A 26,007-nucleotide genomic window follows, 5' to 3' on the forward strand; every position below is an offset into this window, starting at 1 on the left:
TTTCAAGAGGGGTGCAAGACCAGAAACTGCATTTTCAGTCTTGTCTGTGTTTTCCACCATATATGCGTATACAAATATATACTGTATATATGATTTTTTAGAAATTTTATTTTAATGTGCAGCCAGCAATAATACTACAATTAGATGTTAAATGGGGACCTCAAAATATTGTCATGTTGGCTGCAATTGGCCCCTGTCCTATATAAATTTAATAAAAACATTTAAGCAAAAAAAAAATCTAATTCATGCAAGAAAGGGTTAAGATGGTCCTAGAACTCCTAAATATGTGTTATTACAATAAAAAGGACAATTAAAATTCACTTTAATAAATTATTCATTGCAGCTTTGTTCTACAACATCACAATTCCACGCACAGGTGTCTATACATACTGACACACAAAGCCAGAATGCAAAGCTGCAAACATTTCGCCACGTGGCTCGTCTGCGGTTATTCAACATTTTTTTGTTCTGAAGATTAGCTAAACTATGTAATTACACAGATAATTTACTCTGTTTGAAATGTGCCATTATATGTTTGATTCAGAATAGAATATTTGGGCCATGCTGAAAAAGTATGATTTTGCAAGAAATATTCATTTGAAGAGAATATACTGCAGTTCAAATTTCCCAAGATACACCTGAACTCTGGGAAACCCATTACTTCCTCATTTGAAAAAAAACAAAATAACAAATTTAAACATGTATGATCAAATTAAACTACTCACATGACCTTGTAATTATGCAATTTTATTTTTTGTCCATTTCACTATTTCACTTCATTATCCTTCATTATTTCACAATACTTGGTCGAATAGTTACCCTTTCTTAACTACATTGCTCGCCAAAAGTATTGGCACCCCTGCAATTCTGTCAGATAATGCAAAATTTTTCCCAGAAAATGCCAGAAAATGATTGCAATTTCAAAAGCTTTGGTAGTAATATCTTCATTTATTTTGCTTGCAATGAAAAAACACCCAAAAAAAATTAAATCATTATCATTTTACACAAAACTCCAAAAATGGGCTGGACAAAAGTATTGGAACGCTTTGAAAAATCATGTGATGCTTCTCTAATTTGTGTAATTAACAGCACCTGTTACCTAACAGGTGGTGGAAACAACTAAATCACACTTGCAGCCAGTTAAAATGGATAAAAAGTTGACTCAACCTCTGTCCTGTGTCTTTGTGTGTACCACACTGAACATGGAGAAAAGAAAGACCAAAGAATTGTCTGAGGACTTGAGAAGCAAAATTGTGAGGAAGCATGGGCAAGCTCAAGGCTACAAGTCCATCTCCAAAGATCTGAATGTTCCTGTGTCTACCGTGCACAGTGTAAACAATAAGTGTAAAGCCCATGGCACTGTGGCTAATCTCCCTAGGTGTGGACGGCAAAGAAAAATTGACGAGAGATTTCAACGAAAGATTGTGCAGCTGGTGGATAAAGAACCTCGACTAACATCCAAACAAATTCAAGCTGTCTTGCAGTCCAAGGGTACAACAGTGTCAACCTGTACTATCCGTCAGCGTCTAAATGAAAAGGGACTCTATGGTAAGATATCCCGGAAGCCTCCACTTCTGATCCAGAGACATAAAAAAGCCAGGCTGAAGTTACCTGAGAAAGCCAAAAACGTTTTGGAAGAATGTTCTCTAATCAGATGAGACAAAAGTAGAGTTGTTTGGGAAAAGACATCAACATAGAGTTTACAGGGGGAAAAAATGAGGCCTTCAAATAAAAGAACACTGTCTCTACAGTCAAATATGGCGGAGGTTCCCTGATGTTTTGGGGTTGCTTTGCTGCCTCTGGGACTGTACTGCTTGACCGTATTCATGGCATTATGAAGTGTGAAGACTACCAACAAATTTTGCAGCGTAATTTAGGGCCCAGTGTGAGAAAGCTGGGTCTCCCTCAGAGGTCATGGGTCTTCCAGCAGGACAATGACCCAATGCACACTTCAAAAAGCACCAGAAAGTGGTTTGAGAGAAAGCACTGGAGACTTTTAAAGTGTCCAGCAATGAGTCCAGACCTGAATCCCATAAAACACCTGTGGAGAGATCTGAAAATGACAGTTTGGAGAAGGCACCCTTCAAATCTCAGAGACCTGGAGCAGTTGGCCAAAGAAGAATGGTCTAAAATTCCAGTAGAGCAAGGTAAGAATCTCATTGATGAATAACGGAAGTGGTTGTTCGCAGTTATTTTGTCTAAAGGTTGTGCTACCAAGTATTAGACTGAGGGTGCCAATACTTTTGTCCGACCCATTTGTAAAATTTGTGTAAAATTATAATGATTTTTTTTCATTCTCTTTTGTGTTTTTTCATTGCAAGCAAAATAAATGAAGATATTACTACCAAAGCATTTGTAATTGTAATTGTAATTGTCATTTTCTGAGTTATCTGACAGTATTGCAGGGGTGCCAATACTTTTGTCCAGCACTGTATTTGTCAATAACAGTACATCTTAATCTACTCATTGTAAAACATACAAAAATGAAAACATTTTTTTTTTGAATATTTTTTTTCAATAGTGAATTATAGCACTTGTAGTACCACTAGTAGTCATGTATACGGCCATTCACATTGTTGTAAAAAAAAAATTTTCTTGTCTCTGGAGTCAAATCAGTTATACACACAAAACATGATGTAAGGGTTAACTCATTCACTGCCATTGACAGTGATAAACTTGGGTTCAAATTATGGGGGTGGAGGTGGCTGAATAATTGATCATATTTCACTGCCTTTGACAGTGATAGACGTCCAATCTATTTTGGCTGGGAGCGATAAGGATAGACGATAGACGTCAAGTCTGAAGTGACCTTCACTGCGGCAAAGCAAAACTGTTGTTTTAAATATCAAAATTAGACATGTGCAGTCAAAACTTTAGGAAAAAAAATTAAGTTCACATTTAGCCTGAATTTACATTTAACAAAAACATTGCGAAAATACATAGGTACATGAAAATGATCAATCAATTCAATTTAATGATTTCCAAAAATCCAATGAAAATTGGAAAATCCTAAAATAAAAAATGAATACAAATAAATCGAGTAAATATAGAAAATAAATAAAATAAAAATATTTTATGAATTAAAGATCAAATGAATGAGAGAAATTTATTATTAAAATTAAAATCATTTTTCATGTGATTTATATTATTTATTTTAGATTAAAACTTTTTTTTTGTATTTTAAACTTCTATTTTAAATTTTCAGTTTTTACTTTTATTTTTTTCTAATTAACTTTATTTTTAAATTAAGAATTTTCCCATTTTTTGTATTTTTCAATCTAATTTTCTATATTTAGTATACTATTTTTTAAATGTACTTATGTATTGTTAACTCTTCGTTAACTCCCAGTCATAATGGATTGGACGTCTATTGCTGTCGATGGCAGCCAATGAGTTAAACAAGGGTTTACTATTTGACATTATGAACATTTGCAGGTTAAATTTTGGATGGTATATTGCCCATCCCTCGATTCAAACATATTTTGCATGACGGGCAATGTGAGAACATGTCGCATACAGTAGATGTTCCAGTATCCACAAAGTTTCATAGATCAGCTCTTTGTCATCTTTGTAGAGTGTGCAGTTTAATGTTCATTGTTAATTGTAAACCTGCGTGTCCTGAAATAATTCTCAATTTCCTCCAGCGATCGGCCCCGGGTCTCCGGGACACACAAGGCGGTGAACAGCAAACACACGACACTCACCACAGTGAAAAAAAAATACGGCACGTACAGGCCATAGCTGTCTACCAGGTGAGTGAAGACGACCGTTAGCACAAAGGCTGTCAACCAGCTGGCGGCCACGCACAGGCCCGAAGCCACGCCTCTGACAGCCAGAGGCAACACCTCCGACATAAGCAGCCAAGTGATTGGCCCCCATCCCATGGCGTATCCTAGGAGACAGAATATTGTTTGTATGAACGCACTGACGCAAAGACGAATTTATTTTTGGTGTGCCTTTCATTAACTTGAAAATGTAAAACCTGCCCAATATTATCCACATAAAAAACACCCTCACAATCTTGCCAGATCAGGCGCTGTTATTTAGCCTCACTACTAAAAATATAAGGTCAAAGTGTTGTACTGAAAATATAAGGTCCAAGAAATATATCCAGATTTTCTGAAAATAATAATTTTACAAGCCATAGAGACTCAACAAAATGTTTTAAGATTTTTTTGGGGTTAGGGAGTTTAAACAAAACAAAAAAAAACTTTTACTGTATGCAAAAATTATAACTTATTTTTAACCCTCTCAATCATTTAACTCATTAGCTACCATTGATGTCAAAACTGTCAAATGAAGTTTGTCCTTCCGAGACAAAACTGATTGGATGTCTAGAACAGTTAGTTAATGGCGCTAATGGATGAGCATTCAAGGTCAATCCTTCCAATTTAAATAAATTGGATGCCTATTATCATTAATGGCATCCAATGCGTTGCTATGGAAAAAAAAGAAGAACTTTAGAGTATTAATTAGGGCCATGATTAAAGTATTTCTGTTTTCATTCATTTCAATTTAATTAATTTAGCTTTACATTGTTTTAATGTATACATTTATTTGTGATTGTATAAAAATAATATGATAAACACAGTAAAAATTAATAATATTTACCGTAATTTTGGGACCGTAAGCAGCTACTTTTCCCCCTAATTTTAATCTTGCAGCTTAAGTCCAGTGCGGTTTATTTGTTTGTTAATTTATTTGGTTAATAGCTAACACTTTATTTGACAGCGGCGGGCGTCATAAGGCTGTCATAAGACCATTATAATTATGACATGACACTGTCATGGGCATTAATGAATGCTTATAACCAGGGCTGTCAACAGACTTGCAGGGGCCCGGGGACAAGAGACCATTATAGGGCCCCTTTACCCCACCCCACCCCTGCCACCGGCTTGTCACGACAACATACGCAGTACTTTTAACGCTTTGCAAGCAATGACAGTGTAAATTTTCTAACTACTTAATTTTAGATAGACAGTTACATTTTACAGGCCGTAATGTGATGTGACACAATATAAACAATTTCCATCTATTATCCCATGTAGGCTACAATACAATACAACTGAGAGTGCTATGTCTGCCTGCTAAGCTACAAAACAACAAAACTAAACATCCTGTGACTGCCCCCTCCACATCCCTGGGGTTAGCAAGCCCTCAAACTGTGATGCGCCTACATTTTTTGACAGCAAAGTAATTTATAACATCAGTGAAATCCAGTTTTTGAGCAAGCTCACGCTCAATGGAGAGCATGGCTAGGTTGTTAAGCCTGCTCTGCTATATGGTGGAGTGGAGGCAGTTTCTTTATTATTTTCATTTTACTGAGGGCTCGCTCTCCTCCAGCTACAATCACTGGCAATGACAAGAAAATGCGTGTGAGAGTCTGTCCAGCCTCGCGCAGCTGCTCCCCACAGACTAACATATATCCCTGATCTCCCATCACATTCTCTCTCCTCAGTTAAACGCGAGCAGCATGTCTTGGCATACCGCAGCTCAATATGCTACAAGCGGCCAGAAAAAGACTCGAATGGGGCTTTGGTCACGATGATCGCGAATATAAACATTCAGCATTAAAAATTATTTTTTTGTATGTGAAAAGTGATTTAAAAAAAAAAAAAAAAAAAAAATATATATATATATATATATATATATATATATATATATATATATTTACATATATATATTTACATATACTGTATAGCGGAAAACACTCCGGTGACTTGAAGTTCCGCTCTGACACCCCCAATTTGGTCAAATTTCAAAATTGTCCGATATGCATGTGTGATACATCGCTGGAAAGCTTAAAATCTCAATTTTCTGGGGAAAGAAAAATTTAGAACAGGAGGGCATTTAAAAAAAAAATTTTTTTAAACAGCAAAACTCTATCTGGAGGCGAGAGAACGCAAGAGCAGAATTACAGATGACATGACTTTAACGAGATATTATTGCGTTCTTACCTTGTTTCGATCCAAAAACTTCATGTAGTATGTATCACTGAGTGTCAAGACACAGCCGTGAATGGCCACAGCTGGATTTTTGGGGAATTTTATGGGTGAAACATGGAAATACTGTATAACAGGGGTCGCAATGCAGACATCGCAGACATCAAGGAGTGGTCGAGATTTTCTTTTTGATATATTTACCTTTTGAAACTTTTTTTTTACCCCAATTTTTCTTTGTTTGGATCAGTTATTTACTCTATCATCTAACATATCGGAAAAATGCGACAGAAACATTAAAAAAAAATGCCATTAAGCGATAGTTATGAGGTAAATATCCGTGACTTTTTTACAGACACCATTTTTGTCATTGTGACGTAATTAGTTTAAAAGTTAAAAATATGCGGGTGAATAATTTTTTAAGTCGTTTTTTTTTTTTTTTTTTTTTTTTTTTAACTAAATATTAGACATCAATTAATGATTCTAAACTAAAAAAATGACAGACATTTTGAATTATAAATATAATTACTTACCTTCTTTTTCTGGCTATGTTGAAACAAAAGCGGTTGCGCGATGTCTGTAAACGGGGGTTTTCAGGGTAAAACGGACAAATTAAAAATAGTTTGGGGGCTTAATGCGCCATGAATCTGCTATGGCAGCACATAGACATATTGTTCTATCAAACACAACATTTGTTTTGGCTTAAAATACTGCAGTTTCTTTTGAAGAGGAGTGCAAGAGCAGAAACTGCTTTTTCAGTCTTGTCTGTGTTTTCCACCATATATATTTATGTATATATATATATAAATATATATATATATATATATATATATATATATAGGGCTGTCAAAATTATCGCGTTAACGCGCGGTAATTAATTTTTTAAAATTAATCACGTTAAAATATTTGATGCAATTAACGCACATGTCCCGCTCAGACAGTATTCTGCCTTTTGGTAAGTTTTACAGCAAGGTTTTTTGTGCTGTCTAACAGCGAATTCTTGTGGTCGCTTTGCGACATGGTTTATTGCTTTCTTGGCAGTTCAATATGGCTGCACGACATCTCGGGCTGACGCCTATGTTGTAATGTTGTGCTTATATGATCCTTGGACAAGATTTGTCTGTAAGTATGGTTGTTGTAAAGAATGTACATATTATGTTAGTAAGCGAAATGTTATATTTTTTGTATGAGATGCTTTTTGTTTATGTTTAGTGAACCTGTATAGCGTGCTAAGCTAACGTTGTTGCTAATGCAATGCTTGTGTACTTTTTTTTTTGTAGTTTCACTACGGTCTAAAGAGGACAGTGGTTTGAGGCCATTTTATTAATAAATCAGATGAAAAAGGAAGAAGTCTGATTATTAAGGCGTCGTTTACTAGCTGTCTAGCTTTGGAAAAAGTAGACGCTTCGGAGTGAGGACAGCATAGACAGATTTAAATGACAGTAGAGTGAAATGCCCACTACAGTCCTTATGTACCGTATGTTGAATGTATATATCCATCTTGTGTCTTATCTTTCCATTCCAACAAATTATTTTACAGAATATATATATAATTTACTGAAAAATATGGCATATTTTATAGATGGTTTGAATTGCGATTAATTGCGATTAATTACTATTAATTAATTTTTAAGCTGTAATTAACTCGATTAAAAATTGTAATCGTTTGACAGCCCTAATATATATATATATATATGTGTGTGTGTGTGTGTATTTATGTATGTGTGTTTATATATAATTATAATAATTTTACTCAAAACTGAATTAATTAGGTACATATTTAAGTTATAGAAGCGCACAGAAAAACAATAATTATAAGCAATGTGTTTTTAACACAAAATATACTAGAATTAACTCTGTCCTGCTTAATTTAGCACTTAACTGTAAGTTCCTGAACCTTTATGTATGTGTGTGTTTGTGTTTTTAGCCATTTTTTGAAATATGGATTTTTTTTTAAGTGTAAACAAACTCTCAGGTAAAGTTTTTTTGTTTGTTTGTTTGTTTTTTTTTGTTTTCACAACTTAGGTGCGTTCAAAGTCCCCTCAGCAATACCATTTTCACAAATGACCACTCCAAATATAATGAATTTGACAGAACTCAAAGATATGATACAATTAGTGAAAATGGAGTACACAGAGAAAAACAAGAAAACAAATGATCATCATTTTTGAACACGCTTTTTACCCTCGCTTCACTCAAACCTCTCCCATCATCTCCCACACTCTTATGTTGTCTTCCATTAGTGACAGGACCTCGACCAATGAGATGAGTGGGATTTCATATTGTTATTGTTCCGTCAGCTCATTGGCCAAAAAGCAGGATAGGCGGGGAAATGCGTTTCCCTGCATATTCTTGTAAAGCACCATACCAGTATTCATTCTTCAAATAAGACACTATTTTCGAGTTTGATGATAATAAGGGACAAAGCGCGTCCCTTTAAATCTCAATCAGGGACGCGTACTTTTGTTTCTGAATACCAGACGATTCCGTTTTTCAAGGGACAGTTGGCAACTCTACCTAATGCCCATAGTTAGCTGGGCTCCAGCACCCCCAAGACCCTCGTGAGGATAAGCATGATTGAAGATTAAATAACACATTTTATATACAAAATAGTGTTATGGATAGATAATGGTATTCCAGTTGTATTACTCACCAAATATAAATACCACAACGCTGATAATTGGAATGGAGCTGGCCGGCGTTTGGTTGTGAGCAATCAATGCCGCATCATAGCTTAAGTTGTTCTCCGTAATTGCGGTAAAGTTTGTAGGGGCGGGCTCTGGTGCGTGAGGTGCAGTGCGGGAAATCACGGTCAGAGTCAGCGTGGACAAGAACATCAGAAAGCTGGAGGTGTACAGCAAAGCTTTGCGCCCTGCCTTGTCCATCAAAAATGCCGAAACGCTGACAGAAGCGAGGCGAACCAATCCCACAATTGCGGCATCATACCTGACACATTCACAACAAGGACAGGTAGTGACTAATTACACTGTGTGAAAAATGGTCATGACTTAAAGATAATGATATGTCATGTGTCGAGTGAACGAGTTGGGTTGCATATCACCAGTCTATGATTTCACACCTGGGCTCCAGTGAGGTGTTGCTCTGAGAAAAGATGGGCTCCAAGTAGACAAGAATGGGGGTGATGCCAGACAGCTGCTGCAGGAATCGCATTGCCACAGAAATGAGGATTGGTTTGTAGTAGATGGGCTTGGTCAGTTGAGACCACGGGGCACGGCTCTGCAGACTGATGCTGTGCTGCATTGAAATGCACATGCGGTAAAGCCAGTGAGTACTTGTGAATGCTGAGAACTGAGATTTGATCACTAGCTCATTTAAGCACTGCAGTATACGTTTGACCTGCTTTCAACATTGCACTTCTCACCTTAATGGCGTCAATCTCGCTCTGTATATCATAGTCAGCTCCCCTCAGCCAGAGGAGGGTGCGCTCAGCCTGCTCCTCTCTGCCCAGAGAGAGTAGCCTCCTGGGAGAGTAGGGCATGAAGACTAAAAGTACTACCATCACAAATGCTGGCACGCCTCCTGCCATTGCAAGCCACCGCCATGGTAACACCAGTCCTGTTAAATTAATTTGGAGGGAAATCAGCGTAAGAAAAATTGCAAGTGGGGATGAATCGTTTATCACACTTAAAGTAAATAATTATTCTATACACTATCAAAGACAAATATTCTGATGTTTGTTAGCAACGTGAGCAGTAAACTCTAGAAGGCGTAAACACATGTATAAAGAAGCAAAAATATAGCACACCGTGTAAAGTTACTATACCTTTTCTGGTATTGCATTTTTTCCCTTTTTTTCATTTTGGACTCAGATAAAGCCCTTGGTTAGGCGAAATGGATTGCCCTTGAAGAAGATAGGACCTTTTCTCGTAGGCACCGTGTAACTGTTTGCATCAAGGGCGTAGGTTTGCATAGGGACAGTAGGGACAAAACACTACCAACTTTTCAGGATGCTCAAATTGTCCCCATCAACTTTTAAGCAGCCTTATTTGCGGTATACAGTATAATGACTTCAGTTATATAGGTCATTCAAATTGTCTTCCCATATGTTGTAAGAATAGAATTGTGCCTACCGTTACTAAGTCAATTATTATTTTCATTATGTTCAGACTTACATGTACCTGTTTCCACTTGCTAAATGTGCCGGTCCATTTTTTTCCCTCCTAAACGCATATTTGATTGGCTGATGACTTGACCACGCACCCCTCCGATATACTCACACACACACACACACACACACACACATTAGATATTAGAGATATTAAGGATATTAGAATTGTTTTTTCAGCCGGCAGCAGCCACTGCAAGAAATGTAAAAAGATGTCAATGTTGTGGAAGTGGGAAACACACCACAAATTTTGCTACTAAAAGTGAGACCTGCATCAGAGTTAGAATAACATTAAACTGTGTGAACTTCACCTGCAAAACTCGAGTGGGAAGCTGCTTAGAGAGAAGTGTCCTGCTGTATGTGTTTTCTACTGTTAACATTAAATTAACTGTGAGAAATGCAGTAAACCAAGGTTTACCCCCTTCCCACAATTTTACTTTTTTATCTATGTTGTCTTATAGCAGCTTACAAAGGAGCTTTCATTTTGTTGTTGTAGTGTTTTACCTAAAGGACAGCCCCATTTTTATTTATTTTTGTTATTCCCTGACAAAGAAGTTTTTTCAGTTCTATTAAATTTCTTTATTTAGACAATGTTGAGTGGTTTTAAGACAAATGTTTATTTTCTGGAATTCCTGAAAAGTTAAGAGATGATTAACAAGCTTGTATTTATTGTGCATGTTAATATAATATATGTACAAATAATGCAATTTAAATTTGTTGATAAAATCCAGACATTTTTCTGGCATTTTTTGTTGTTGTAGTTTTAGAAAACAAAGGTTTGAATTGAACGGTGTAGGCTGAACCAATACACATAAAAGTTAGTATTAGTCAATACAGATTTATTTTGCATCGATCATTATAAATGTCCCATCCCCAGCAAAAAGTGTACATGCAGGTTATGCAATTCCGTCCCTACCAATGATCAGACCAAACCTACGCCCTTGGTTTGCATTATTCTCACACACTTTATACAGTGCTGCTCGAAAGTTTGTGAACCCCACAGCGATGGTCAGATTTTTTGTAAAAAAAACTAAAATAACCTTATTAAATGTTAAGTTATACCCAAATCCACAATACTGACATTCCAAATAATGGACTGAAACAAAAGAAATAGTTATATTGTCATTCTTTATTTAACAAAAGTGGTTGACTTAAGAAAAACTCAGATATCATGTGTGCAAAAGTATGTGAACCCATTCAGTTAATAGGATATTGCGCCTCCTTTTGCAGAGATTACCTCAACCAAACGGTTTCTGTAGTGACTAATCAGCCTCTCACATCTACTTTGGGGGATTTTTGCCCATTCTTCCTTGCAGAACGCAGTCAGTTGAGAGAGGTTTGATGGGCGTCTGGCATGAACTGCTCGCTTCAGGTCCCGCCACAGCATTTCAATGGGATTTAGGTCAGGACTTTGACTGGGCCAGTCCAGAACATGAATCTTCTTCTTTTTCAGCCATTCCTTGGTTGTATTGCTGGAATGCTTTGGATCATTATCATGTTGCATGATCCACCTTCTGCCAAGCTTTAACTTCAAAACAGATGGCGTCAGGTTATGTTCTAGGATTTGACAATATTCCTCAGAATTCATGATTCCCTGGACTATGTGGAGTTGTCCAGGTCCTGAGGATGAAAAGCAAGCCCAGATCTTGACATTCCCACCTCCATGCTTCACTGTTGGGAGAAGGTTCTTTTGGTGGTATGCAGTGTTGACTTTTCGCCAGACATGGCGGTTTTGGTTGTGACCAAACAGTTCAATTTTGCACCTACATCAGTTGATGAAAACTCTTTTTAATTTAGTCTCGACAACACAACTGTTAAAAAAACAAAAAAAAAAACTACTGAATTGATTGATTAGGAAATCAGGTTGAAATAATAGAAAATTCCAAAATGTTGAGGGGGTTCACAAACTTTTGAGCAGCACTGTATAATCAATTAGGGAATAGTATAGTTTTTCGTATTTACTGTTTGACAGTTTGTATTACTCTAACACACCCAATATGAAATAAATAGCACTTATACCATAGTTTGAGGAAAACAAGCAGAATATAGGGCATAAAAGATGCACGACGCCTTCTTATCACGGAAGCCCAACGTGTGCGTCATGAGCAATATTGACGCTGACAAGCCCACGTCTGCACCACCAACTCTGGCAATCCAGAACAACTGGCAGCACGCCCTGTCCCAACACAAGGAACACCGGAGAACGCCTGATATCCAATGGATAACACGATTCCAAGATCCCCTTTAATGCTTTGGTGGCAAAATCCACAACCCTCGTTGCTCTGACAACAGTAACTTCCGAATCCTCCTGTTCAATCCACAAACAGACAATAATCCCAAACACTCCCTTCTTCCTGCCCATGGCCCGCCTTGCAAGAGCCTTCAAAAGACTGAATGTTTAACTAAGCGTTGTCATTTTTTTCTCGGGAACCTTTTGTTGACGTGTGGTAGTGTGACCTTGCCTCCACGCCGGAGTGTTTCTGTTTCGCCTTGCGGTTTTGATCGCCGTCGACCTGAATAAATTGTTTTCGGTGAGCCTTCTTTAAACCTTTCAAAATGGAGTCAGTACAAAGGGTTAAGACTAAGGTGAACGCGCAGAGTTTTGCACTTTTGGCCAGATTGTCGGGATCTCGCCGGCCTGGGTCGTTGGAGCTGCCCCAGCGCGAGTCCGGCGGTTTGGCTGGTGCGATTCCAGCGGTCTGGCTAGAAGGTCAGATTCCTTCACCCTGTACTGTAATGGTGCCTCCCCAGCCCCTTCCTCGTTGCATTTCTTTGCTCCTAATATTGTATTTACGTTCTGTCTACTTTGTACAGCCAAAAGCAGAACACTGTAGAATACTAACACTACCTTCACCTTGTCATAATGTTGTTGTTGTTTTTTTTTTTAATGAGTAAAATCCTTGTATGAAACAATTATACAAAAGAAATTAAACAAATAGAAGAAAATATAGATACATAATTAAAATTAAAACAATAAAAAAACAAATGAAGCAAATTAAAGCTCTTTTTTTGTTTTTCTCTCTTGCTGAAAGAGGAAATTGCCATTGCGGGTTCTGTTCTTCAGTTACCTTTGTGAGAAAAGAATGTCCACTATGTAACTATCTATAACAAAACAGGTTGCAGGAAATTATTTTACTTATTTGCATGATCGTTGAGAAGTAGGGGTGGGATTTGAAGTTGTTTTTTCCGTCCAACTCCCTTTCAGGCATTTTTTGGTTTTTGCTATTTGTTGAAAGCAGAACTGTACTTGTAAAAATGAATGTAACTGCCTGGAAAAAAAAAAAAAAAAAAAAAGTTATATTTTAGAAAAAATTTTAAAAAATAAAAATAAAATTATTAATGCAATTATTAGTTATAAATTTAGTTATTAATTTTAAATAAAAAATATGTATTTAATTCTATATTTTCTGCACGACTATCACATCTGATGGGATTCACGCATGACTGGGTGCAATTAGACACACTCAAGTAGAGAAACTATTGGTGCCAGAATTAGTGATCAGACAGCATAGAACAGGATGTGAACATATCTACACTGACAAGTGATTCACATAGTACTGGGTTCTTCACCTCACATTGCTGTGTTGTGTTCGCTCCACCCCACCTAATCACTTCTCTCTCTGACTCTCTTCCCATTTTTTCTCCTTGGTCATCAGAACCCGCACACGGTATCAACCGGAAATACAATTAGCTAACGATACTCTCATGTGATACATTAAAACTGTTCAGACCAATAGGACACCCAGATTCCCATTCTCCATGTCAAGCAGCTGAAGAGGACAGGTTTAATTTTTTTTTTTTTTTTTTAAATAATGATAAGCTATATTTACTTTTAATTTTTGGATTTTCACATCTTTAGCAATATTTTTCAATGTAATTAATTTATGAATTGAGTTATCATAGTCCACTCCCATTGATGGCGATACATGTATACAGTGACCTCTCGTTTTTCGCAGTTAATGGGAACCGCCCCCCTCCCCTGCGCGCGAAAATCGAAAATCTGCAAAGTAGCGGCGGAGCTTATTTACATTAACATTTACATTACTTGTGTGTTCAATGTATTCATTCAGATTGAACAGTATTGGAAAGCGATACATATTAGGAATGTTTTCCCCTTTTTTTCCCCCCAAAGTATAATTAAAAAAAAATTACATGTACAGTATATTTTGATAAATGGTTTTTAAGCACTGCAAATGTAACTAGGCCTGCAAGCAGGACTGAACGGGCCCTCGCAATCTAGCGCAACTCGGACGTCACGCAACTCGGACTGTGTGCAGGTCAGGGTGGTGGCAGATCCTCCTCTCTAATCATCTCATTAGAACCTAACATGCTCGAAAGTCGCCTATTTACATTCCCACACCCAAGAGATAAAAACCCCTATTGGAGAGAGTACTACAAAAAAGGAGCCACTACTGAGCTGTGCAGCCAAGCCCTTATTCAAAACCAAAATTAATCTTCTAACTTGGCCATTTCGACCAAGTGTGCCAACTATTGTGGCTCTATAAGCTCCCTGAGTCTCTGAAAAAAAATATTTCCTTTAAATGGCGAACAAAGGGTCGTCACGGCAACAGACAGAGACACGTGGACATGGGCCGTAAAAAAGTATTTTAATAGGTCTTGAAACTACAATGACCAACATGAAAAGAACTGGACATGTTTTGGAAAAACGAGTGACTTTCTATCGCCACTAGTTGGCGCTGTAGGGTTGATGCAAATGACCGCTACAAGGCCCTTCAGGGTATGACTCTCAACAAGCACGGGAAGTTTGGCGCAGATATCTTGTATATCTGCCGAGTTATGACTGTTCAAAGTTTTTGGAGAGAAAAATTGTTGACAGTCATTTTCACTTTCCTGTTTGGACCCCTCCGCTTCAACGAAACTTCAATATTTTTCATCAGGCACCTGAAGACAGGTCTTAAGGTTTCCCTTATGCAAGTTTGAGGTAGATTGATTTTTTCCCTTTAGAGGAGGAGTGTGTCCCGTAAAAAAGGGCATTTCCTGTTCCCACTAGGAGGCGCCAGGCACAAATGGTAAATTTTCAATCCAGTCCTGCTCAGGCTGGTATACCTCACACACATGCCAGATTTAAAATAGATTGAACGTTGTATGAGGGAGTTATCAGTCATTTTCCGAATTCGGTGTTTTGGCGAAAAAATTGAAGAATTTGGCGCCCCGCCCAGGTCAGGCCCGTGAATGAAAACACACCATTTTTATAACTTAAGATTTCATATGCCTCATGAACAGTCTCACCAATTTTGAGAATGATCAAACTAATTCCCTAGGTGCCAAGGTGTAAAATGTGCACACTGTAAATCGATAAAAAGTTCACATTCAATCCAAAATACCTGATTTCCTGTAGGATTTGGAATGTGTGTGCAAGAGACTTTTTGGAGCAGTTTTGCACAAAGTTTTGACTCTCCAAATTTCATCACTCTATGTTAGAAAAACCTAAATGGAGAGGCCTTTTTGAAAATTTCAAGGGGGCGCCACTGAGCCATTTTGTTAAATTGTTTCGTAACGTTGCAAGATTATCGAACGTTATCCAAAGCCGCATGTATGTGCAAATTTTGGTGAGTTTTTATGCATATTCAAGCCTCCAAATGTAAACTCTTACTGTGAACCCATGAAAATTTCACATTCGATCCAAAATACCCGATTTCCTGTTGGATTTGGAATATGGGTGCAAGAGACTTTTTGGAGCAGTTTTGCATAAGGTATCTACTCCCCAAATTTCCTTGCTCTATGTTGAAAAAACCCAATAGGAAAGGCCTTTTTTAAAACTTCTTTCTGTCGCCACTAGTTGGCACTGTAGAGTTGATGCAAATGACCCCTACAAGAACCTTCAGGGTATGACTCTCAACAAACACGGAAAGTTTGGCGCACATATGTTGCATATCTGCCGAGTTATGACTGTTCAAAATTTTTGGCGAGACAAATTGTTGACGGTCATTTTCACTTCCAGTTTGGACCTCTCCGCTTCAACGAAACCTCAATATTTTTCATCAGGGACCTGAACACATGTCTTGAGGCTCCCCTGAAACAGGTTTGAGGTCAATAGATTTTTTTCCCTTGGAGGAGGAGCCTGTCTCGTAAAGAAGGCCATTTCCTGTTCCCACTAGGGGGCGCCAAGCCTAATGGGTAATATTTCAATGCAGTCGTGTTCAGGCTGGGATATCTCATATACTTGCTAGAAATGAAAAAGATTGAACGTTGTATCACGGATTTTTTAATCATTTTCTGAATTTGGTGTTTTGCCCAAAAATGGCCGACTTTGGGACCACGCCCAGGTCAGACCCTTGGATAAAAACTCACCATTTTGAAAACTTAAGATCTCATATGTCTCCTGAATAGTCTGACCAATTTTGAAGACGATCCAACTATTTTCTTCAGCGACAAGGTCTCAAATGTAAATCGATAAAATTTCACATTTGATCCAAAATTTCCGGCTTCCTGTTGGGTTTGGAATATGGGTGCAAGAGACTTTTTGGAGCAGTTTTGCACAATGTATCGACTCACCAAATTTCATTGTTCTACGTTGAAAAAACCTAATAGGAAAGGCCTTTTTGAAAATTTCAAGGGGGCGCCACTGAGCCATTTTGTTAAAATTTTTTGTAGATTATCAAAATTTACGCAAAGTTGCATGTATGTGCAAATTTTGGTGAGTTTTCGTGCATGTTCAGGCCTCCAAATGTAAACTCCAACTGTGAACCGATAAAAATTTCACATTTGATCCAAAATATCCGATTTCCTGTTGGATTTGGAATATGGGTGCAAGAGGCTTTTTTGAACAGTTAGGCATAAGGTATCTACTCCCCAAATTTCATTGCTCTACGTTGAAAACCTGAGAGGAGAGGCCTTTTTGAAAATTTTAAGGGTCAAGGGGGCGCCACTGAGCCATTTTTTGACATTTTTTCAAAACGACACAAGATTATCGAATTTTACGCAAAGCCGCACGTATGTGCAAATTTTGGTGACTTTTCGTGCATGTTCAGGCCTCCAAATTGGCCATTTTCATTTGCCCTGAAAAAAGAATAATAATAATAATAATAATAATAATAATAATAATAATAATAATAATAATAATAATAATCCTTTGCAAAACAATAGGGCCTTCGCACGCTTAGTGCTCGGGCCCTAATAATTATGATATAAATTATATACTATATAAAAGAAAAGAATGATTTGTACATGTAAAAATGCTGAACATTTTTAAATGAAATATTGTATTTATTTATTCATTTATTTATTCTTTTAAATGAAAAAAGTTTGAACACGAAGTAGCAAAGGATCACCGTAATCCAATTTGATTTCCCAGCGATCCAACAATTGCTGCTCGCCCCTCCCAAGGAGTGTACGTCTATTACTGACAATGGCAGCCATAGAGTTAAAATTGGTAAACAAACTTCTAAATTATCATGGAATCAAAGATATCTCTTAATTGATCCATATCCTCATAACGAAGAGGGCTCCGAGATTAGGAACGTTTTTCAACGGAGAGTGGAAGATCACAGACAGGCAAACAAATGAAAGTCTTTGGAAGTATAATGGTCATTTCATGCAAAAAGTAACAGTGAGTTCATCTTTCAATCTGGTGCGTATAGTATATATATATACAGTATAATATATCTACATAATATAGATTTTATGCAAACTTTTACCCAAAGCGTAGAGTGCCAGTGCGCCGAACACAGCGGTGATCTGAGGGAAAGTTCCCAGTGCTCCTCTGAGTGATTTATGGGAGATCTCTGATATGTAAACCTGGAATGGAGAAGCATGCATCATTTCCAACTCACTGTGGTGGAAATTCACTTGAAGGTACAGCCACCTGAGATGAGATCATTGTGTATTTGTCTTGGCATGGAAATGATGAAGTATTTGGATGATAGACAAAAGCTTTTTTTAAACACCCTGTCCAGTAACTGTGAACAATTGTTTGTGATTAACAAGCTTGTATTTACGGTTCCTGTTTGTCAAATTTTTATCATATTGCAACAGTGTCCAAACTACAGCCCGCGGGCCAGCTGCACCCCGAGGCCCAGTTTTTATCAGCCTGCAGCAAATTATGAAAATATTGAAAATGGCTCTCAAAAGTAGCTTGAGTTCAGCCTACATTCTGTTGTCTTCAACACTAGACAGCGCTAGTCATTTAAACACTCTCCCCATTAGGTCAGAGGTCAAAACATTACATATACTGTATATATATAATGTATTTAACATATAACTGTAAAACTTCAGTTGGTCAGACCAATAATCACAGAAAAGTCCTCATAATTCGCATTTTCATGTGATAAATGTATTAAGTAAGTTATTATCATGTATTAAGTAAGTTACTATCTTAAAAACTAATGAAAATGCATCAATTGCTGCCCACCATTTTAATACAAAAACAATATGGCTTGATATTCTTGATATCCTAACTTTCTCAGTCTATGCTAAAGATTTTCTTTGACCTTTGGTTAAATTTGGCATGCAAACATGCAAAGAATAATAAAACATATTTAAAGTTGAGAACTCCATGTTGAAAAAAAAACGCCATGGAACATTTGAAGTACAATTAAGAGGCTTTTTTTAGTTGAAGAATTTAGTTGAAGAATAAAGAAATTAGCTTTGACAAAGGCGATTAAAAAAAAAAAATATATATATATATATATACTAGTATATTATGCAAATATACATGCAAAAGTATTGGCACACCAGCAATTCTGTCAGATAATGCTCAGTTTCTCCCAGAAAATGATTGTAATTACAAATGCTTTGGTAGTAATATCTGCATTTATTTTGCTTGCAATGTAAGAACACAAAAGAGAATGGGGGAAAAAAAAAATAAAAAAAAATCATTATCATTTTACACAAAACTCCCAAAATGGGCCGGACAAAAGTATTGGCATCCTCAGCCTAATACTTGTTAGCACAACCTTTAGACGAAATAACTGCGAACAACCGCTTCCGGTATCCATCAATGAGTTTCTTACAATGCTCTACTAGAATTTTAGACCATTCTTCTTTGGCCAACTGCTCCAGCGCTCTGAGATTTGAAGGGTTCCATCTCCAAACTGCCATTTTCAGATCTCTCCTCAGGTGTTCTATGGGGTCACGTCTGGATTAATTGCTGGCCATTTTAAAAGTCTCCAGTGCTTTCTCTCAAACCATTTTATTTTATTTTTAAATTAAATAAGCCTCTCTAACTCTTTCCTCTTTTCTGTTGCATTGCCCTTTTTATCGCACTAATTCAAGAAAACATTTGCATTTGAACCAATCAGGGCTAACTATCCATACTGATCACATTTCAGTCTGTCAGCCAATTGAACGGACAAACGGACAACTGATTCCAGGGTGGATGTGTATGGGCACATCGACTCGGCTCATCAGACTCACATAAACTGCTGCAGTTTGGAGAGTTCCAGCGAATAAATAAATAATAAATATCAGTCGAAATGAATTACGCTACAAAAGGCACTTTATTATGCTTGTTGTTAATATTTTTGTATGTAAATCTGACATTGGTAGATTTTTTACTTCTTGGAGATGAGATGGGTATGTGGCAGCCTCGTAGTTTTTTTTAACATGGGGATTCAGGTCTGGACTGAATTGCATGCCGCTTTAGAAGTCTCCAGTGCATTCTCTCAAACCATTTTCTAGTGCTTTTTGAAGTATGTTTTGGGTCATTGTCATGCTGGGAGACCCATGACCACTTTCTCACAATGGGGCTTACATTATGCAGCAAAATTTGTTGGTGGTCAGAGGCAGCAAAGCAACCCCAAAACATCAGCGAACCTCTGCCATGTTTGACTGTGGGCATAATTGTCTTTTCTTTGAAGGCCTCGTTTTTTTCCCCTGTAAACCCTATGTTGATGCCTTTCACAAAAAGCTCTACTTTTATCTCATCTGACCAGAGAACATTCTTCCAACATGTTTTTGGCTTTCTCAGGTAAGTTTTGGCAAACTCCAGCCTGGCTTTTTTATGTCTCTGGGTCAGAAGTGGAGGCTTTCTGGCTATCCTACCATAGAGTCCCTTTTCATTCAGACACCGATGGATTGTACGGGTTGACACTGTTGTACCCTCGGACTGCAGGACAGCTTGAACTTGTTTGGATTTTAGTCGAGGTTCTTTATCCAACATCCGCATAATCTTTTGTTGAAATCTCTCGTCAATTTTTCTTTTCTGTCCACATTTAAGGAGGTTAGCCACAGTGCCATGGGCTTTACACTTATTGATGACACTGTGCACGGTAGACACAGGAACATTCAGATCTTTGGAGATTGACTTGTAGCCTTGAGATTGCCCATGCTTCCTCACAATTTTGCTTCTCAAGTCCTCAGACAATTCTTTGGTCTTTCTTTTCTCCATGTTCAGTGTGGTACACACAAAGACACAGGACAGAGGTTGAGTCAACTTTTTATCCATTTTAACTGGCTGCAAGTGTGATTTAGTTGTTTCCACCACCTGTTAGGTAGCAGGTGCTGTTAATTACACAAATTAGAGAAGCATCACATGATTTTTCAAAGGGTTCCAATACTTTTGTCCAGCCCATTTTTGGAGTTTTGTGTAAAATGATACTGATTTAATTTTTTCCCCCTATTCTCTTTTGTGTTTTTTCATTGCAAGCAAAATAAATAAAGATATTACTACTAAAGCATTTTTCATTTTCTGGTATTTTCTGGGAGAAATTGAGCATTATCTGACAGATTTGCAGGGGTGCCAATACTTTTGGAACACACATTTAATATTACTCAAGTGAAAGTAAAAGAAGTCATCCAAAATGTATCAAGTACTGTTCAAGTAAAAACGTATATGGTGAAAATAATACTCAAGTAATGAGTAACATTTTGACTGCTTACCATGTTTTTTTTGTTTTTTTTTAAACAATGGTATTTTTATTTTTCAGCACAAAGTTATCTATATGAACATATTATTATACTCTATTATAACCTATTACATAACCGCATTAAGCCAAAGGGGGGGGGGGGGGGGAATATATTGAATTCCAACGAGAGAAATAAAATCTACAGAAAGGAAGCATCATTCGTCCAAAGTGCATGAGTGCCCTCTAGAGGAAAAAATAGTTCAAGTTTGAATGGCTGAATAGTGAATAGTTCCTTCATAGTTTCTATTATGATATTAAAAGGATCACATCTACGGTTTTCTGTGGTCAATCGGTGCTAAACAATAACTGGGAGAGAGTTTAAAATCTGTGCTTTCGAGTCATGTTGAGGGCAGTGCTCTATGAATTAAAAAAAGTCAAATCTAATATGTAGAATAAAGAGGAAATTTTTAAGTAGTAATGTAGCCTAATGTAGCGGTGTAAGAGTAGCGTTTCTTCTTCACAAATCTAACCAAGCAAAACTAAAATGGTATGGCGTGGTAAAACAACTCTTAGAAGTACATTTCTTTCAAAAGTAAATGTACTTGGAGTAAATGTAACGCGTTACTACCCACCTCTGGATATCAGTGATGTTTGATGTGACGATATACAGTATATCGTTGTGTTTGACAAATGAGAGTGGAAGGATTTCAAGTGGTCCCTTGCATCCTTCGATTTTTCTGAAAGTGGCCCTCGGTGAATATCATTTGGACACCTCTTGTATAGTTCTTCGTTAACCATCGATTTCACGGAAAACTTTGTAGATTTATCTTTTAACTGAAAATTATGGTAGTGCAATTCAACATTGTTACTGTAATTTATATGAAACCAGTCTTGATGGTGGTTACATCCTTACACTCTCCAGTCTAGATTTGAAACCAGACCATTATTTTGGCAGTCAAACGTGCTAACTACTGAGCTAATACAGAACAGCTAAATGGGGTGAAAAGGAAAGGAAAACATGACTGACTGAGATCTTGAATGACTATACTGACAGCTCACACAAGACTGTCATGTTGGCTCAGTCATCAGCTCACCTGACTGCCAATTTTGTCAAAGTAAGAGCATGATTTCTCACTAAAGTTGGAGAAAGGCAAAACAACAACGCGATCGCTGTGATGTCATCACCACCAAACTGATTACACAAATACCTTGATACCAGAATTTACAGTTCTTTTTATGGTAGTTTGTTATTAATTTGACAATGAACTTTTTTTTGGTTTTCTCATTTATTTATTTATTTTAAACAGTGTTATTCTGGCAGTCACAGGTTCCAGTATTTTACTGTAAATTCAACTTTTTTTGTAATTCCCCCCCGTCTATATGGCCACAAATATATATTGCATTGTCACCATTGTTATAATTGTGGAAAAACGTGCATAAATGGTTAAAAATAGAAACAATGTAACCATTGCAACCTACAGGTATGGACGCCGCTGTCAGTCCCCCGGCGACACCTGTAAGAAAACGACCTAGGTGGAGCATCCATAATTCCACAGCCCCTCCCAGCAGCAGGTAACTGAAACACAAATGATGAAATCACAAATGCCATGTCTACTTTACAGTATATCAATTGAGAAGTGCATGTTACATTACTATGTGTTTAGTATGTTCCATGCTGTAGTCTAGCCCTTTCATTCACAAATCATTATGTTTACAGGGCACTCTTTTAACTCATTGGCTGCCATTGACGGTGCTTGATCAATGTTAAATACTATGAAAAAAATATCAATTAGAGAGTGTTGCCTGGGTCGGTAACCAGTGTCTAATTCTGTTTCTAATCATTTAATTTTTTCTATTAAAGTCGCATTAAGTCATAAATGTCTTCATAATTATAAAATTATTTTTAAAAAATACAGTGATCAATAATTACAAACAATTATAAACATATACTGTATGTATATATAATATATATATATACAGTGCCTTGCAAAAGTATTCGGCCCCCTTGAACCTTGCAACCTTTCGCCACATTTCAGGCTTCAAACATAAAGATATAAAATTTTAATTTTTTGTCAAGAATCAACAACAAGTGGGACACAATCGTGAAGTGGAACAAAATTTATTGGATAATTTAAACTTTTTTAACAAATAAAAAACTGAAAAGTGGGGCGTGCAATATTATTCGGCCCCCTTGCGTTAATACTTTGTAGCGCCACCTTTTGCTCCAATTACAGCTGCAAGTCGCTTGGGGTATGTTTCTATCAGTTTTGCACATCGAGAGACTGACATTCTTGCCCATTCTTCCTCGCAGAACAGCTCGAGCTCAGTGAGGTTGGATGGAGAGTGTTTGTGAACAGCAGTCTTCAGCTCTTTCCACAGATTCTCGATTGGATTCAGGTCTGGACTTTGACTTGGCCATTCTAACACCTGGATACGTTTATTTTTGAACCATTCCATTGTAGATTTGGCTTTATGTTTTGGATCATTGTCCTGTTGGAAGATAAATCTCCGTCCCAGTCTCAGGTCTTGTGCAGATACCAACAGGTTTTCTTCCAGAATGTTCCTGTATTTGGCTGCATCCATCTTCCCGTCAATTTTAACCATCTTCCCTGTCCCTGCTGAAGAAAAGCAGGCCCAAACCATGATGCTGCCACCACCATGTTTGACAGTGGGGATGGTGTGTTCAGGGTGATGAGCTGTGTTGCTTTTACGCCAAACATATCGTTTTGCGTTGTGGCCAAAAAGTTCAATTTTGGTTTCATCTGACCAGAGCACCTTCTTCCACATGTTTGGTGTGTCTCCCAGGTGGCTTGTGGCAAACTTTAAACGAGACTTTTTATGGATATCTTTGAGAAATGGCTTTCTTCTTGCCACTCTTCCATAAAGGCCAGATTTGTGCAGTGTACGACTGATTATCCAATAAATGTTGTTCCACTTCACGATTGTGTCCCACTTGTTGTTGATTCTTGACAAAAAAATTAAATTTCATATCTTTATGTTTGCAGCCTGAAATGTGGCGAAAGGTTGCAAGATTCAAGGGGGCGGAATACTTTTGCAAGGCACTGTATATATATATATATATATATATATATATATAATATAGCATATGAAATACACGGATACATAATTGCTGGTATTTCATTTAAAATATTTTTAATTACCAAAAATAGTCACTTACCCTATAATGGGCAAGATAATAAAAGATCGTAAATGTCAACTTTTGAATAGCTGTCCGATGGTGATGAAAAAGATACTTTGAATATTATTCATTATTACTATGTTTTTCTCTGAAAGGGCTAGAGTCAAGTGTGCATTGAAGACAGATCAGACTACAATTTTCTATCCTCTTAAATGCAGAACAATATCTGACCCAAAAGCAGAAGGCACAGCTGACACCATGATGCTCAGCTTTCTGCCAATCAAGTCATTAAGCAGCATGGCCAGGAATCCCCCGCCGGCTACGCCCAGCATATAAACTGAGCCAAATATTGCGGCCTGGGAAGTGTCCATCCTCAGCCGGGGGTCCGCATCAGGACTTTGGAGCACAGGTAGGACGGGGGACGGATAGACCAGGGAATAGCCAAAATTGAAGTTCCCCAAGACGGCCACAAAAACAGCCAGGAAAAGTTTCAGTTTATTGAACTGCAATCGAAAAAAGAAGATGAGTTTAGTTTCACCAACTAGTAGCGGTTTTATGGTTTGCACCGATACCACTTTTTGGCACATCTGAATGTGTGGTATCGGCCGATGCCAAAACTGTATTGATATCATGTTTGTTTGTTTTTATCAGCTCTATGACAGTCCAAATGATAGGTCATGCAGTGTTCCGGAGTGGACCGTGCAGACCGGCCGACCTCAAAATCTGAAATTTAATGGTCGACGTGTGACGTCACTGTCAGTGCACACCTAAAAGTCAACTAAACAGAAGAGCATACAGGAGTCACGACACATCAGCGGACGGCAAATTTGTATAATAAGTGCTTTATTCAAAGTCAAAATCACGTTTTGAAGTCACTGCTTGACTGTTATTCAACCGAGCATGAAAAAAATTGCCAGTGTATTCAAGTGATCTGCCATGCCTGTAGGTTAAGTAATTCAAATTTTTTTGCATAACCCCATATGGAGGGAGAAGGCATTTATTCTATGTTGATGTAAATGTTTCAATTTTTGAATACTATTATTCAAACTGAGCCCCTCCTCCTTGTGTTTTTGTATCTGTGTCACTGCCTTGATTGCACAGATGGGTGAACTTGGGACCAAGTGGCGCTGATCATCGTCAGCAGCCTACTTAAACCGGTCCTTGGCCTCACATCATCGGCAACAACTGACCGACGTGACTTTCAGCTAACAAAGAAAGTCAAATGGACTGGGCGTCTACTAGTGACAAACTCACAATTCACAGCAGAAGGATGATTGGGTGCCACACGATTGGACGTCTATCATCAATTGGGAAGTGCAACAAATGCTTTATTGATTTATTTATTTATTTTTGGCAGTGTGCATAGCTGGTAACTATTTTGGATACGGTGGCCAGCGGATGGAAGCCAGAGCTCAAATGTACATATTGCACACACAGCATCATCACATTATTATTTATTTATTTCAATTGAACAATAGAAAGTACAAAAACTACAACTCAACCAGTTTACGTATATATACAGTATGTACGTCATTTTTATCTTATACTGAGACAAAGACAATAAATTAAAATACTTAAATAAATTATTGTTAAATTGTTCTGAGAGCTTCAATTGCAGACTTGTTTTTGTTGTTATCATATAAAGTGACTTGAAATACATTTCAACTTTAATCAAGAAAAACTTGGGGCTGAATTTGGGGCTGATTTTAAAAATTTATAGTGCATATGAAATTCTTCCCAACAATACATAAAGATTAATGAATAAATCTACAGTTGTACCTCTACATACGAAGTTAATTAGTTCCAGGACATTGTTTTAAAGGCTGATTTATGCTTCTGCGTAGCGGTGATGGCGGACCTACGCCGTTAACGCAGACCCAATTTACGACCCTATGTACCTCCAAAAATCTTGACTACGTGTCACCGTGCGTGACGTGTAGTCGAAGAACTCTGATTGGTCCGCTCAGAACGTTGTTTCCAGTTCAGCACAACACCACC

The 26,007-nt window shown here is 37.4% G+C and overlaps 1 protein-coding gene across 1 annotated transcript in view; it reads right to left on the reverse strand.

Moving 5' to 3' along the window:
- Window positions 1-213: 213 nt before the first annotated feature.
- slc2a6 (solute carrier family 2 member 6) overlaps window positions 214-26,007 on the reverse strand; it is a 29,439-nt gene continuing 3,645 nt past the window's right edge. The window contains exons 2-8 of the mRNA XM_057861398.1: window positions 24,241-24,512; window positions 22,350-22,446; window positions 17,724-17,823; window positions 9,322-9,515; window positions 9,019-9,194; window positions 8,593-8,885; window positions 214-3,892 (exon numbers count right to left, since the gene is read on the reverse strand). Coding sequence (XP_057717381.1) covers window positions 3,585-3,892; window positions 8,593-8,885; window positions 9,019-9,194; window positions 9,322-9,515; window positions 17,724-17,823; window positions 22,350-22,446; window positions 24,241-24,512 — 1,440 coding nt within the window. The 3' untranslated portion in view covers window positions 214-3,584. The remainder of the gene's footprint in view (window positions 3,893-8,592; window positions 8,886-9,018; window positions 9,195-9,321; window positions 9,516-17,723; window positions 17,824-22,349; window positions 22,447-24,240; window positions 24,513-26,007) is intronic.

The sequence above is a fragment of the Corythoichthys intestinalis genome, chromosome 16 (genome assembly GCF_030265065.1).
Source record: "Corythoichthys intestinalis isolate RoL2023-P3 chromosome 16, ASM3026506v1, whole genome shotgun sequence".
In the NCBI taxonomy this organism is placed as follows: Eukaryota; Metazoa; Chordata; class Actinopteri; order Syngnathiformes; family Syngnathidae; genus Corythoichthys; species Corythoichthys intestinalis.